The 16,896-nt window shown below is 39.3% G+C and overlaps 1 protein-coding gene across 2 annotated transcripts in view; it reads left to right on the top strand.

Moving 5' to 3' along the window:
• Nucleotides 1-16,896, top strand: part of LOC124868735 (protein sidekick-1-like) — a 421,512-nt gene that overhangs the window by 272,735 nt on the left and 131,881 nt on the right. For both annotated transcript variants that reach the window (XM_047366264.1, XM_047366265.1), the window contains 8 exons: nucleotides 998-1,103; nucleotides 6,860-7,035; nucleotides 10,015-10,098; nucleotides 12,211-12,405; nucleotides 13,634-13,750; nucleotides 13,884-14,051; nucleotides 16,291-16,393; nucleotides 16,473-16,646. In XM_047366264.1, the coding sequence (XP_047222220.1) occupies nucleotides 998-1,103; nucleotides 6,860-7,035; nucleotides 10,015-10,098; nucleotides 12,211-12,405; nucleotides 13,634-13,750; nucleotides 13,884-14,051; nucleotides 16,291-16,393; nucleotides 16,473-16,646 (1,123 nt within the window). The remainder of the gene's footprint in view (nucleotides 1-997; nucleotides 1,104-6,859; nucleotides 7,036-10,014; nucleotides 10,099-12,210; nucleotides 12,406-13,633; nucleotides 13,751-13,883; nucleotides 14,052-16,290; nucleotides 16,394-16,472; nucleotides 16,647-16,896) is intronic.

Raw genomic sequence — 16,896 nt, 5'->3', positions numbered from 1 at the left:
TTTGTGATAACATACAGTGCTAAAAAGGTATTTGCCCTCTTACAGATTTATTTAGTAAATAAAACGTTTTTAATGACGATTTATCATTTATTCATTTATTAAAGGGAAAATCTACGTAACCCAACCTGCCCCTATGTGAAAAGGTAATTTCCCTTTAAACCTCATAACCCTTGAGCATGAAAGGCCTGTTTAAGGTCATGCCACAGCATCTCAGTCGGATTTATACTAGTACACTCAAAAAAATATTTTTCCTACATTTGATGTATGGACTTTCCAGTAGTTTTGATGCATTATTTAGGAATGTACCATCCTAAACTGGTCATATTTGGAGTATCAGTGATGGAAATATGTGTGATTTTGTCTCAAAACCTAGTCACTCTTTTGGCATGCATTGAATTAATCTAATAACGCTACTATGGCATCCAGACAAAGTGTATTGACTCTTCTGACCTTTTTTGAACACTATCTTGTTGCACCAGGATATGTTTTGGAACCAGTTTAGAGTAACATATTAGTGCAATGGTCCGTTAAAGCAGTTTCACATTAGCTTTAGGGTCACTAAGTGACGAGATTAATCCTTTTTATACTGTTCCTGTTATTCATGTTTAAAACAAACTGACCTTTCAGTACTAGAAATCATAGAATAACTCAAAAGGTTAAGGTAAGCAACAAATAATATATTTTCCAAAGATTATAATCAACAACCTTACAGCTGACGATTTGCCCTGTTTTTTTAATTAAATGTGAAATCTGAATGTGTGGTTTATATATTTAAACTGGGACTAAGTGTTGCATGAAATCAATGGAGGCCTTCATGGTGTGTCTTGTGATAATAAGTGATTAAAATAAATGTACTATGGCGTACACAGCACTCTCTGGTTGTCCAAGTGAAACAATGTAGCTGGGGTCTGTGTTTGAAATTGTGGTGCTGGGTGTGCAGGCATGATTTATGGGCTAAACATTCACCTGTTTTGTTTTTTTTCTTTCTCTGCTGCAGATCCTCCAGAGTCGGAGCATGTAGCTCCAGCAATCGTGATTGGACCTAAAAACACAACAGTCTTAGTGGGGAAGGAGGCCATGCTGGAGTGCATTGCCAGCGCTAGGTACATTCTTTTTGTGTTCATTCAGACCTGCACTCACAAGTGTGAATAATTCCAATTTTTTCCGGGCAATGCTGCCTCCATCCAGGAAAATTAGAGGTCTCTATATAATCTTGCAGCTCAGTGACTCTGTATAAGCAAAGTACAGCAACAGCTGAATCCATTTCTTCAGGGAATTCACATAGACTTGCATGTATGTTTGGTGGAACTATTAACTTTCACTTTATTAAGTTGCTTTTTATCAACAGAAAATGACTCAGATTCACACCTGGACCCAAGTTCACTCTTATCTCACATCAGCACACAAGCTAAGCACTCCTATACATTCTGACTGACCTGTGTCAAATACTTATTTTCCACATACAGTCTGGTTTTTCTGAATCTTTCAGAGAAGCACAAAACTCCTGTGTGCATCAGAGTTTGCAGAAACCTTTATAATATGTTTCATCACAGAAAGTTTGATGTTATTTTGTCGAAAGAGGAGGTTCAGTTTCTTCCCTCAACTCTGGAGCCAAATAGTGCTGACAATAATATTTTGGTTGATAACAGTTACTCTATAAGATACATATTGGAGTAGAATGCTTAAAAATGTACCTTTCATCATAGCACTAAAACCAGATATTTACATAAACTGTATACAAAGACACAACCTTTTTTCCTGAAGCTAATCGTTTCCTGTTTTCGGTCAGTTTGGATTATAAAACCTATTTCTGCTAATTGCAGAGTAATCTTAGTATATGTTAACCTCTGGATCAAAATGATCTTCCTCAGTGTTGTGGCATTTAGCTAAAATTAACAATTTTGGTAATGCTAACTGACCTAAAACAGATATGATTTACAGGTCCTTCTCAAAATATTAGCATATTGTGATAAAGTTAATTATTTTCCATAATGTCATGGTGAAAATTTAACATTCATATATTTTAGATTCATTGCACACTAACTGAAATATTTCAGGTGTTTTATTGTCTTAATACGGATGATTTTGGCATACAGCTCATGAAAACCCAAAATTCCTATCTCACAAAATTAGCATATCATTAAAAGGGTCTCTAAACGAGCTATGAACCTAATCATCTGAATCAACGAGTTAACTCTAAACACCTGCAAAAGATTCCTGAGGCCTTTAAAACTCCCAGCCTGGTTCATCACTCAAAACCCCAATCATGGGTAAGACTGCCGACCTGACCGCTGTCCAGAAGGCCACTATTGACACCCTCAAGCAAGAGGGTAAGACACAGAAAGAAATTTCTGAACAAATAGGCTGTTCCCAGAGTGCTGTATCAAGGCACCTCAGTGGGAAGTCTGTGGGAAGGAAACAGTGTGGCAGAAAACGCTGCACAACGAGAAGAGGTGACCGGACCCTGAGGAAGATTGTGGAGAAGGGCCAATTCCAGACCTTGGGGGACCTGCGGAAGCAGTGGACTGAGTCTGGAGTAGAAACATCCAGAGCCACCGTGCACAGGTGTGTGCAGGAAATGGGCTACAGGTGCCGCATTCCCCAGGTCAAGCCACTTTTGAACCAGAAACAGCAGCAGAAGCGCCTGACCTGGGCTACAGAGAAGCAGCACTGGACTGTTGCTCAGTGGTCCAAAGTACTTTTTTCGGATGAAAGCAAATTCTGCATGTCATTCGGAAATCAAGGTGCCAGAGTCTGGAGGAAGACTGGGGAGAAGGAAATGCCAAAATGCCAGAAGTCCAGTGTCAAGTACCCACAGTCAGTGATGGTCTGGGGTGCTGTGTCAGCTGCTGGTGTTGGTCCACTGTGTTTTATCAAGGGCAGGGTCAATGCAGCTAGCTATCAGGAGATTTTGGAGCACTTCATGCTTCCATCTGCTGAAAAGCTTTATGGAGATGAAGATTTCATTTTTCAGCACGACCTGGCACCTGCTCACAGTGCCAAAACCACTGGTAAATGGTTTACTGACCATGGTATCACTGTGCTCAATTGGCCTGCCAACTCTCCTGACCTGAACCCCATAGAGAATCTGTGGGATATTGTGAAGAGAACGTTGAGAGACTCAAGACCCAACACTCTGGATGAGCTAAAGGCCGCTATCGAAGCATCCTGGGCCTCCATAAGACCTCAGCAGTGCCACAGGCTGATTGCCTCCATGCCACGCCGCATTGAAGCAGTCATTTCTGCAAAAGGATTCCCAACCAAGTATTGAGTGCATAACTGTACATGATTATTTGAAGGTTGATGTTTTTTGTATTAAAAACACTTTTCTTTTATTGGTCGGATGAAATATGCTAATTTTGTGAGATAGGAATTTTGGGTTTTCATGAGCTGTATGCCACAATCATCCGTATTAAGACAATAAAAGACCTGAAATATTTCAGTTAGTGTGCAATGAATCTAAAATATATGAATGTTATATTTTCATCATGACATTATGGAAAATAATGAACTTTATCACAATATGCTAATATTTTGAGAAGGACCTGTAGTCTGATAAAATGTGAGAAAGTGGGGCAAAATGGGTCTGGTGTTTTTATAGGGTATGTAAATATTTGGTTTCAACTGTGTTTGCAGAAATGGTGACTCATGTCTGGGATTTAGACTCGCGTTGACTCGTTTTGTAAAACCAGAGACTTCAGATTTGACTTTGACTCGAGGTTTAGGACTTGAAACCCATGAGCAGACTGCAGTTCTTACAGTTCACAGACAGTAGACCCTAATTGCTCATAAATCTGTTGATGTTTGCTATAGATTCTTAATATTTACGACATGGACGTATCTCAAACAGAATTTTTTTTTCCTGTTTATTCAGTCAAACATGACCTTTCTCACACATTCATTACAAAAGTTACACCTTACTCTTTAGTTTGTGATTGATAGCGTACATCTGAACATGTTCACTGTTTAGACCGGAAAAGTAGCAGTTTAAATAGAAAAGTAGAACTTGTGACAAAGAAAAATAAATACCTCCAAACCTTTCAAAGTAAACGAGACAGTAGTGAAGTGCACATCTTAACACAGCGAGTAACATTTGTTGATTACCCTTAGCAGTTCTTCAAAATAAAAGCACAACCTAGTCAAATTAATTCAGACATTAACAGAGGTTATATGCAGATGTATTTTCAACAGTTTTCCTTTGAACATAAATGCATTTATACAGTTTCCATGGGGTTAATATTTTTGGGTTTGGCCCACAGTGCAAAAAGTTTGGACACCCCCTGCTTTATTGTACTGCAGTTCATAACAGGTTTATGCAAGTTGAATTGTTTTGGGGAAGAGAATTGTTAAATGTTATTGTGTTAACATATTACTAAATAATGCAATTTTGCTATTAATATACAGCATTACAGTGTTATTGTCTTCACAGAATGCATGTGATGAGGGAATAGTTATTTGAAACCTGAGTTGGACTTGAAAAAAGCTTTTGAATATCTCTGGCTAGAGTATTTATATGAGCTACTGACTGATAAAATGACAAAAATTCTCAGTTACAGCTTTTGTCACTCAAAAGTGATATTGAATGAATCATTTAAGCCTGTTTGTGCTACACAATCTTTGTTGGATTGTATTATTCTGTAAAGGTTCCAGTAATCGTTTATCAATTGCTCTTGACCAGCATTTGACCACTCGACAGCTTTCAGATTATGAAATAATAAGCAATTATCAGACATATTAGAGTGGCACTTGCCTTCAGTGGGGGTTAGAAGCAGCAGCAGCCATGTCAAACACACAAACACCAGTCAGATCATAAATGTTTAATTCAACACAAGGTAATTTAGTCTTCTCACTGTGCTCTTCATCTGCATACAAACTAGCTCACACTTTCCTGTATTGTTCTCAGAGAGAAACAATATGCTTCACATTAGCTGTTTCGGCTGTATAATAAGCATTCAGTGATTCAGCCTAGCTTACATTGACACTGTTATAACCCGAAAGAGATGGAGAAACTTGGAAAAGTTTGGCAGAACTGAGAGAGCAATCATTGAAATCAAATGCTTTGCCAAAGTCTATAATCATCTGCTTTCCACAGTCAATAATTACTGGGTGCTGCAAGTGCACCACTGCAGTCCTGGTTGAAGGCTGAAATTATTAGACGCCTGGTGGAAAACAAGTAGAGAATAATCCTGACTGTATTTCACTAAAATGGAATTTCCCATGTTCATTTCTGGCTCAGCGTTTTTAACCATTCTGCAGTAATAATAGACATGTGACTAAAGGCCATTACATACTCTACTCTACAAAAAAATCAACAATAAAAAACAAAGTTATTTATTTCTGGCCAGGACATTTTATTCCTCACATGAACCCATGTGCAGAACTCCTGGGAAGTCCTTAAAGATCCACCCTACTTTCTGTAGGTTTGATGTATTTTTGGGACAATCATCCGGCCGCCACACAGAATTGTCTCCCAGTCTGATTTCAGGTTGCCTCCACCCACTTTGTCCAGCTCATCAGAACCACTGGCAGCGAAGTGGACACATGGCACCACCATGCTTGACAGTACGGTTAGGTTTAAAAGCATCACCTTGACTTCTCCAAACATACTTCTTGTCTGGCGCTGAGTGCAGGTGATTATCGCCTGTGCTCACTGGGCAAGAGGCAGGACGCACCCTGGACAGATCACGCGTCCATCACAGAGACACAAAGGACAGACAACCATGCACACCTGAGGGAGCCACCATGCAGCTCTGGCCATTTCATTATTGCTTAGAAATTATTTGTGGTAGTGTTTGTACTGCATATCCTGTATGTCTTTGCTTATAATTTTGGCTCTATGTGGACTACAGAAGCATTTTGTTTTGACCCAACTTGTTTTTAAAAAGTATTTCAGATAACAGTTGAATGCACTCTTGAAGGCCTAAAATTAATGACAGATATGCAGATGATGTGTATGTAAACTTCAGACCAGATCTAAACTTTAAAAAGAATAATCACACACAGAAACGTTTAACATACCAACTACAGAGGGGTTGCTATTTAAAAGAAAAACAAGCACATCTTTAAAAATGAATAATTCATTTTACATAAATTGGACTAATTTAGTATTCATAAACTAATTAAATCTATCTATTTTCTGTGATTGTTTTTTTTTTAGTCATGACTCCGATTTAGTTTTACAAACTTTTCCTAATTAAACCTTGTTGTAATTATAATAATGTTTGTTCAAATACAGTCTCAATAGTTGTATAAATGCTTTGATATGTTTTTTTATTTTATTTTTATATTTGTATAACTTCATTCAGTGGATATTTGTGTGTTTATGTTTGCCCGTTATTGACCTTCCCAATATCTTCAACATAATGTACCTTTTAGGGCAGCTAATGATCAGCTCCTTGTACATAAAGTCAGCCGCAAACATTAAGACAGTTTATAATTGAATTGTTGCAGAAAATCATAAAGGATTAAGTCACAGTAGCTGACGGCAGCTTTTAAAAAACATACTTTCGAGATATGCTTTTATGAACAGATGCTTGTGATATATTATTGCTGTCGTACACGAATACAAACATTTAAAAGAATGGTGTTTTGATGTTGTTTATCCAAAGCAAAATTCCATTTTCCATGAAAAGTCATTTCCCTTCTGAACATTTAGGAAAACTGACGTTCCTTCATGCTGAGCAGAGTTGACGGCTCTGATATACAGACTGTCATCATTCATTTTCTGCCTCATTGACAAATAAACTGATGGATTTAATATGTCGTAATTGCCTTCAGTCATCCCATTCCGTTTAACTCCCAATTCTCATGATTCCTGCTTTTCTCTCTTCTCTATCCTGCCATGCTTTTCTCCTCCTAGACCAGTCGACGGCCTTGCGGTGTCATGGAAACGTGATGGACGTCGGCTGGCCAGTGGGCGTCGGCTTATTGTTCCCACCGCCGCCTCCTCTGATGCAGGGTTGTATGTTTGTGAAGCGTTGGTTAGCAACAGTACTGCCAAACCCGTGGAGGCGAAGGCATACCTTACTGTAATGGGTGAGAAAAACCCATTCCATACAGACATATATGTTTTAAACTCTGACACCATTACATGGTTAGTTTTTATATCTTAATCCTTACTTAACCCTAACTTTAATACACAATACAATCACATATCTCACTAAGACTAAGTGTATAAACAGATTTACCTTCATGGGGCTGATGCCTAACATCATTTTCCATGATTGTCCAGAGCAGGCCCCGAAGCCTTCATCATCCAATTAATTTGGCTTTGCCTGTACACGTTTAGCTCAAGGCTCTGTTTTAGTCTGTTTATTCCTCCATTTATTCTGACTTCTTGACTGAACGCTCAAGGCACAGCCTGTCAGCTGCAGGCCTGCTCAAGCTGAATCTCTTTGCCTGCACCCACCAGTAAAATGTCTGCTGTGGAAACAAACTGCTGTTACTGTGCCCCCTTGAAGTTTTCCACATTTTGTCATCTTACAACCTTAAATTTCATTTTAATTTATATGGATTTTATGCAACACAGAGTAGAGTGTAAATGTGAAGTTGAAAGCTTAAGTGGTTTTAAAAAAGGTGTGGCAAGCATTTGTGTTCAGCCTCCTGTCACTCTGAGACCTTTACATGAAATCCAGTGCCTTTAGAAATACCCTAAATAGTAATTTAATCACAGAACAAATCCAGCTGTTCTGTGAAGGCCACCAGGACTTGTTAGAGACCATTAGTGAACAAACAGCAACATGAAGACCAAGGAACACAGAAGACAGCTAATAAGTTTAAATCAGAATCACCAGTTCATCAATCATCGAAAGATGGAAAACAGTTATGTCACAACTACAAACCAACCAAAACATGGCCGTCCTCCTAAACTGACTGGTTGGGCAAGTAGAGCATTAATCTAAGAAGCAGCCAAGAGGACCATGGTAACTTTAGAGGAGCTGCCGAGATCCATAGCTCAGGTGTGAGGAATCTGTCCTCGCAACAACTAATAGTTGTGGATTTCTCAAATCTAGACTATGGGAGAGTTACAAGGAGAAAGTTGGTGTCAGAAAAGTTTAAAAAGTACTATTTGGTTAAATCAGATCAATGCCAGTAGAGACATGCACCAAAAGACTCGCTGCTGTAACTGCAGATCATTTTGGTTCTGCAAAGTACTTACTAAGTTGGGCTGATTACAAATGCACACCACAATTTTCAGATTTTCTTTTCACCTACAAATTACGCACTACTCTGTGTTGGTCTATCAAATAAAATCCTAATAATACTCAACAAATTTGTAGTTGCAATGTGACAAAACATGAGGTGGCAATATGTTTGCAACACATATTCATATAGAAACACATTTTTTCGTGTTTTTTGTGCTTACACACATTGGCAAAAGTGCCACCCAAACAGAAAAAAATGCATTTGCCCGTTTCGCTCTGCTGCTAAATTAGTTTTACTCCCTGGAGTCGACAATTAATAGGAGAACATGGAAAATGCCCAAATATGAGTGCCCTTGTGGAAATCCACTCCTGCGCTCGATGTCTGCACTAGAACACACAACAAGTGAGAAAGTATGGAGTGTGTGATTGATGAGGCGAAACTTTTCTCCCCCGGTTTGTGAGTGTCTTTTTGATCTTCTGCGATTGTCGGAGCAAAGGAGCACCTAAGCAGAGAGCACGAACTACCCACGCCTACAGAATACTGAGTCACAAAAGACCTGCCTGAATATTGATTCTGCACTCGTTCTCTTTCTGCGTGCCTCCCCCCATCCCCTCCCTCACTATGTAGAACCAATTTTTGGACCCTCTTCTTGGCTCTATCTAACTGCATTCCCAGTGCAATCACTCTCTCCACATTATCTACCTTCATTAGGCCAGCAGCTCTTTTAAGGCCTGCCTGAGAGCAAAAACGTCTGCATGGATTCATTTGTATCAGAGGACTGGAGTCTGATGAATACATTGGTACAGATCTTTTTTTTCCTGGGACATGCTCAGCAGACTTCAGCGCAATAAAAAGGATTCCTAAACAGAATAGTGTATGTGTCTCTGCCTCAGAGGTATTCATTATTCAATTTTATTTCCTTTTTCTTGCCCCAGTCCACTAATAGGAATATGCATGACTCCACATATTCCTGTTGTGTGCTGTACAAGCAGCTAACAACAGTAACTATCCATTGCTGGTCTCTTTTGTTAAAATGTCAAAACAATGTCTGCAAATATAGACCCTGAAATGAAATGCTAATAAAAATGTGTTTAGTCATTTTTTAAGTATGCAACTACTGTTACGAAGTGGACCTTATTTTCCATAGATGCCATAGTTCGTGTCAGCATTTGGAGCAGCTCTGGTAGAAATGTTTGTAGGGAGCCATTATTATTGGCAGCAGAATAGAGCAGTTTAAAAGGGGAGTTGTTTCCCTAGGGATAACTACAGATTGAGTTTCTCTGTGACTGCGTGGAAGTCAATTCATGGGGTATACAGAAGTAAAAATCTTTCTTTTCAGCACCACTTAGGTTACTCAGTGCAAAGAGGGAAAAAGGTTTTTATTATGCTTGAAATAAATCCTTTATATGAATTTAGTTGAAACTAGTTGGGCAAAATATGTAGGCATAATGCGTACACGGAGCCTGGTTCTGCTGGAGGTTTCTTCCTGATAAAGGGTTGTTTTCCTTTCCAATGTCACTACATGTATGCTCAGTATGAGGAATTGCTCCAAAGTCAACAACGTGATGCAAGCAACTGTCCATTGTCACTACATGCTGCAAGTCAGTGACTCAATGCAATCTGCTGGATTTTCTTAGATAGACATTTTTTTATTCTTTTTAACCAATTTGAGTAATAAAGTGAATATGACTCCACTGTTTGAAAAGTAGGCTCAGTTGGAATGGATGTACTTACTTTGCATCTGTCTGTATGATTTCATTAAACTAACTCTTTAATGTGCCTTGAGACTACATGTGTTGTGAATTGGCGCTATGAAAATAAACAGAATTGAACTGAATTGAAAATGTTTTTTTTTGTTCCTCTCTACAGAGCCGCCTTCTATGACGGTTCAACCCAAAGAGAAAATCTTTGCCGATCTCGACAGAAATGTGGAAATCCCGTGCCAGGCTTCAGGTACACCGTTTGTGTTGTGTGTGTATATGTGAGTATCTAAAGTGCTTTAGACAAATTAGGTTTTATCAAGTGATGTTCCAAAGACGACTTTTTTATCTCAAATAGCAATCTGAGTAATTTAAGATTGTTTGCTGATATCGAGCCCCAATCAGATACTGCACTCTCTATTTTACTTGTCAGTGACAAATATTTTTCCCAGGTGAAGTTTCTGCTGCATCCAACAAAGGACTATAACCGTCATCGTAAAGGGTGAAGAGCACTTTGTTAGAGAAAAAGCAGATTTCCTAGATCAAGAAAAAGGCATAGGAGGAAACACAGCAAAACACTAAGATCAGAAAGGTTTTACATGTTCTGAAAAAAATAAACATTCTAACGGTTTTTACGTTGATTTAGCCTTAAGGGTACTGATTCAGTTTCATTACTGATTCAAAGGGCATGCGTCCTATGTGAGAATGGTAACTTCAGCCATTAGATGCATGAGATACATCAGGCTGTAGGTAAAAAACTCACCCCTTAAAGACTTTAGAAGTGACCTGGACTTGGATAAATGGACATGTGAACATCTCGTTTGTCTGCTTCCTGCTCTGATTAATCCTTCCTGTTGTCTAAAGGATGCTTATTAGCGCCAAAAGCAGTGGTATAGTCGTTTCCTGCAGGTCAGTTGTAAGCTGACCTGAGATGGCGTCTCTGCGGCCCAAACTTCATCTCCAAGCACACCGCATTCCGTGCATCCTTAGCCGATTACCTCAGTCATATTGCTGCCTCCTCAAAAGCTCACTATTTAGATCTTTCATCATAACAAGCTATGTTATTTTTCATGCATCATTGAAGGTTGTCCTTATGATCATCCAAAACCCTGCATCAGGGTATAATGAGTCAAATAAACATACTTTTCCTGGAGCAAGAAAGACCGCTGCAAATATTCATGCTGCCTTTTTTAACCAAATGTAATATTTCAGCTAATTGTTGTGGTTTTTTTTTCTAAAGGTGAATAAACTGGTGAGATCAGTTCTCGAGAACTGTTGGGGGAAGGTAGTTCACATTATTTGACCTTCCATCTTCTTGGGTTTTGTTACTAAATGGCTTATGGATCTAATAAATTGTCGAATGGTGAATTTATGTCACAATGTGGCTGTCATTGGACCCTCTGTTTGGACAAATATCCTCCTTTCAGGTTATGTAAGGTCACTCTGTCCATCATCCATAATGGCTGTGTTGACCGTTGTTCAATTTGTAGCAAAATGTTTTAGCTTGAAGATTTAATGGACAGTGGAGCTGTGCTTTTAGCAGCGTGAGCATACTGATCAGCTAAATCTAGGCTTTGAAAATTGCACTTCATGTCTCTTATCTTTAAATGGATTACATGAAAACACTTACATATGAGCAGATCTGGACGTGGTCTTTAAAACTGCAACATGCTCCCCTCTCATTCCCTCTTCACTCCCTCTCTCACACACACTGACTGAGTTCATGTTCCTCTTCAGTAATCTGATACAGTGGCAGTGTAATTAAATAGCAGAGGCCTGGGGGTACAGAGAGAAAGATGGAGGTTAGGAGCAGGAACGAGCCAAGGAGAAAAGAGTGACAGAGCGAGTGAGACAAGGAGAGGGTGAGAAATATTTCACGCGTGTCTGTGAATGCTTGACAACAACAGATTGAGAAAGTCTAAAGTCCATCTCTCTCTCTCCCCCTCTCACAAGCTCACACACACACACACACACAGTTGTGAAGGGTTCAGAAAGAGTAATTGCATGAGTTCACTGCCCGTCATATCTGGCATGTCGGTCAGACAGGTGGGTGCTGATACTGTAGATATTTGCTGTGCTGCACTTAGCCACATCATTTATTCAGAATGTTTTCAGGCCAATTCTGCCACCCCTACTCCACCACCCACATCCTCCAATCAATATATTATTAACACTCATTATGCCCACATGCATACTTATAGAGGCAGATTAGGAAAGCTGGTGAAATGAGAGTTTATGGCTACTTTAGTGGGAGTTGGATCAGTTAACTCAGCAGTGAGGTCAGCTGGCTTATTAGTGAAACTAAAATAGTTTCTGTTTTTTTTTTTTTATTGTGTGTGGTTTTAATATTCCTGGTCATATGTAGGCGTGCCGCAGCCAAGGATTGAGTGGTATAAGGATGCAGTGCCTCTTTCCAAGCTGGCCAATGCTCGCTACAAGGTCAGCTCGGCCACTGGGCTGATGGTGCGCAGGGTGCAGCCAGGAGACGGAGGAATATTCCAGTGCTTCGCCCGCAGCCCTGCAGGGGAGATTCAAGTACACACAGAGCTCCTTGTTTCAAGTAAGTTTGTCTGACATGCACTCATAAGCAAGTACATAAACCCAACGTTCTCTGATCGGTGTTCTTTTCAGCTGATTCCTCTTCTGCTTGTTATATTATCACTTTCAGTATTTATCTTGGCTATATACTGTCTACTGACCTCACTTTTCATCCTATTCTGCCACTTTATCTAAGGTTTGCGAAGACTGTCCTCCATGTTCTTGAATTTACAGATATTTCCATGGCTAGTCAAAAGTTTTAGATACACATTCTCACTTAAATTGTCTCTTTATTTTTGGGACTATTTATTGGAGATTCTCACCAAAGGTAGCAAAACTGTGAATGAACACACATAGGATTATACATATTATATAATTATAATTATATGTACACACGAACACTCCCCCATCTGGCCAACTCAACATATAGATGGTCCGCCAGTCACAAATTGACATTCTTCCATGCCATCTTGGTCCATAAATATGTTTTTTAAGCGGTAATAGTTCAGTTTGCCACTTCCTGTGGTAACATTGCTACTGATCCACTATGGTTCTATGGTTCTCTGGAACCACTCATAGAACCACTGGTCTAATTGTAGATGAAGCTTAAGCTGGTCTGCAGGAATGACACGTTTCTATTGTACTGCAAGCAGCTTTACTTGCACTATGTTCAGCAAAGCCAAAGCTACGCTTGGGTAAATATACAGTGTATGTAGTAATATCTACATCTAGCTTAAAAAACAGTTACCAGACTAGTTGACATTATGTTAGCTATGTTACTGTTTGTATTTGACTGCGTCTTTAGTACGTTGTGTAATTGTAGAAGCAAAAATGTCGAATATATATATATTAATAAAATATAAATTTGAAATCAAATGTTATGATTCAGTGAGTTTTTTTCATCTTTTGGGAAATATTACTGTGATATCAAACTAACATCAGTTTAAACTGTACTTGGACTTAACCTCTTCACACTTATATTCTGTTTAGTGAGCATTTGATATAATTCAAAGTATCCATGTTGCCTTCCCACCGGCTGCTTCCCACATTTATGCATACACACGTAGCACCAGGTAGTAAATAAAGCCCCTATTGATCAGAGAGGCTGCCCTGGTGTGTAGATCAACGCTGACATCCTTTCCATTTCTTCTCTTTTGCAACTGAGCCTCAGTGTTGCTTCTTCCTTTAACCTTGGTTTTATTATTCGTCCTGTGCCGTCATGCTTCTCATATAATGTTGCTGTGTTTCAGGTGTGGCTCCCACACTTCTGTCGCCTCCCTCTGACCAGACAGTAACTGATGGCGACACGGCTTTGTTTACCTGTCAGAACAGTGGAGCTCCTAAACCTGCCATCACCTGGAGGAAAGGTGCTGAGCCACGCAATCCACTCCACACACATCTACCACTGAAATCCTGTGTTTGCAATTGAAATGGGCATAATGACTTACTTTCTGTCATTTTCTCAGGGCTAATTTATTATTATGTTTTCTCACTCCGTAGGATCACAGGTCATAGCCAGCGGCTCGGTTCAGATTCCCCGGTTCACACTTTTGCAGTCAGGTGGTTTGCAGATTCAACCAGTCAGTGTCCAGGATTCAGGAGAATTCACCTGCATCGCATCCAACTCTGAGGGAACCATCAATGCAACTGCTGCACTCACCGTGTGGAGTAAGACACATGAACACACAAACAAAAATACATTAAACAGCTCAATATACATTTACCAGAGAGACAAATAACAGACTTGGAACATCGGTTTATCTACACCTGTCCAGTTGTGTTAGGTCAGGATACGTAATAGCTAAACGATTGGCTGGTAATGCAGCCGACTGGTGCTGCAGTGAAATGAATCATTATATTTGGTAGCTCAGGAGATGATTATCTGTGGGTTAATCTGATTTTTTCTGCAATAATATGTTAATATCCATATTAGTCATAATGTTATTAGTCATAAGGACAACTGACAGTTGACTGTCAGTCTTACAATGTCTTGCAAAAGTATGAATTTTGTTAAAACTACAAACCTCAGTGGGTTTTATTCTTTATAAGACCGGCCGACAAAGAGCAGTTCATAATATAGAGGCAACGTGATACATGGTCTTAAAAAGGTCTAACAAATAAGTGTGCGTTAACCCCCCCCCAACCCCGACTCAATATTTTACAGTCACTTTCACTTCAATAACAGCTGCAAGTCTTTTGGCTTATGTCTCAACCATCTACAGTGACCATTTATGTTTGCAAAATAGCCCGGGCTCAGTCACACTCGCCAGAGTGTCTGTGAACATCAGTTTTCAAGTCCTGATACTCACGGATTCTCAATTTGGATCTATGTCTGGATTTTGACTGGGCCATTCTAGTGCATGAATCTAAACCATTTCACTGTGTCTGTTTAGGGTCATTGTCCTGCTTAAACGTAAACCTTTACCCTAGTTTTTAGACTTTTCAGGGTCAAATGGGTTTATATTTCTCTATTTGAATCTGTACATATTTATCATAATTTATATGATACTTCCTAAGGGACAACAGGTGAAAATTAGCTAACGCCGGCATATTCACATCTGTGCCCATGATCCTTGGGTGTTTGAGTTTTGGTTTTCATTAATCTGTATTTTTGATCACTTCTGAGTTCTTAGTTCATTTCCTTGTGTTTATTGATGTCAGTAAGGTCTTGCCATATTACTTTATTTCTTTGTCGTTAGTTTCTTAGTTTATTTGTTGTGTTCTGTCCTCTATATTCTAGTTTATTTCTCTTAGATCTCTGTTAGTCTTTTCTCCTTGGCTAAGTAGTTTCTTTGTTTGCTAGTTCAACCCCATTCCTGTTAATTAGTCTCTCCCTCAATCTGCTTTTCTTCTGCCTCAGCTGTACCACATTATCTTCTTTATATACTCACCTGCATTCACTATCATCCTCCACACTTCCCTCAGTATATAAGCTCACTGGTTCTCATTGTTCATTGCTGGATCTTTCTGTTATCCGGTTACTCTGTTACTTTGCCCGTTACTCTGTCCATGCTCCATGTCCTGTTTTCCTTGTGCCTTGCTGTAAGTTTTGTCTTTTATATTATTAAATCCTTCAATTCAACATGCTGGTCCCGAGTCTCAGTCTACACTTGGGTCCTACAAATAACCCTCTAAACCAGTACCTGCTACTGATGTCTATTAATGTGCATGTCCCTTTCAAATAAATAAAAGTTTAAAACTCAATCTTAAAGGACATTCCCACACCATGATGCTTGTGGGCAACATAACTTCTTTTTGCTTTTGTCCAACAATAGCCAATCTTCCTTCAAAGTGAAAATTTGTGGAAAGCATGACTAATAGCTTTCCTGTTGAGGATGTGAGTGTGGCATGCATTTGCATTTAGTCGATACATTGTAAAACCATCTCTCACTGCATATTTATGCTGAGAATGAATTACACACAAGTGGACTGTATTCACGTTTCACCATTTTCCTCCCCTTCACAACTATGCAAAATAGATGATCCCATCCCATTAATATAGATTTAAATAAATCTCTTCTCTGCATCTCAGAATCAGAATCAGCTTTATTGCCAAGTTTGTTACAGACAAGCAAGGAATGTGACTCCGGTACAGTTTGCTCTCAGTGAAGATTGAGGGTATTTTTCATTAGTAAACACTTGAGTGGAGCAAAGCACCAGTCAAGGGGTCACTAAGTGTGTGGGTGGGTGTCTGACAGCTCGTCAAGTGTTCTTGTGTTCTCATATATGTATATCTTTGATAGCTACTGTAGTCAAATAATTATCTGGCAGTTTTTTGGGTACATTATTTAAATTTAATCATTTTTTTTAAAACCTGTACTGCGTACTGTGATACAAATGGGAGTGACAAATTGAATTTCATTTAGCTTTGCTCCCACTTTCTACATTTTCACTCTTTGATTTATAGGTCGCACAGTCATTTCTGTGCCTCCAGATGACCAGCGTGTAATCAAAGGAACCACTGCTGTTCTGGCCTGTAATGCTACACATGACCCCAGAATCAAAATCAGGTAACTGCTTGTTACAGTTTTCATAAATATGTCTCTAATTTCTTTGATTCTCTTCTAATAAACCCTTACCTTTTTGCAGCTTCAAGTGGGATCGTGGCGGTGTGCCGGTGATGCCGAGCAACGGTGGCCGTGTTTCTGTACGGCCAGGTTCTTTGACTATTAGCCAGACCTGGTCAGGTGACATCGGGGACTACACCTGCAGTGTGACGTCACAAGCAGGCAACGACTCCTGGTCTGCACGTCTCGAAGTCATGTGAGTTTTAGGAGTTAGTTACCTTTGGTGGCTCTGAGTCTATTTTCTTTTAAATGCCAGTTTGTGAATTAACCTAAGGAGATCATGACAAATCTATTATTTTTTTTTCAGTTTTCAATTTGAAGAGGTGCAATAACCTGTTTGTTCAAGTGTGCACTACCTTAAACATTTTGATGAGAGTTCAGCAATTGTTCTTCTTGATTAGGGGTCTGTCAGCATGCTACACATAAAATGGGCAAAGTTTACAAAC

The sequence above is a fragment of the Girardinichthys multiradiatus genome, chromosome 5 (genome assembly GCF_021462225.1).
Source record: "Girardinichthys multiradiatus isolate DD_20200921_A chromosome 5, DD_fGirMul_XY1, whole genome shotgun sequence".
Classification (NCBI taxonomy): Eukaryota; Metazoa; Chordata; class Actinopteri; order Cyprinodontiformes; family Goodeidae; genus Girardinichthys; species Girardinichthys multiradiatus.
The sequence above is the reverse complement of the archived record's forward strand: the minus strand, read 5'-3'. Positions and strand labels throughout refer to the sequence as shown.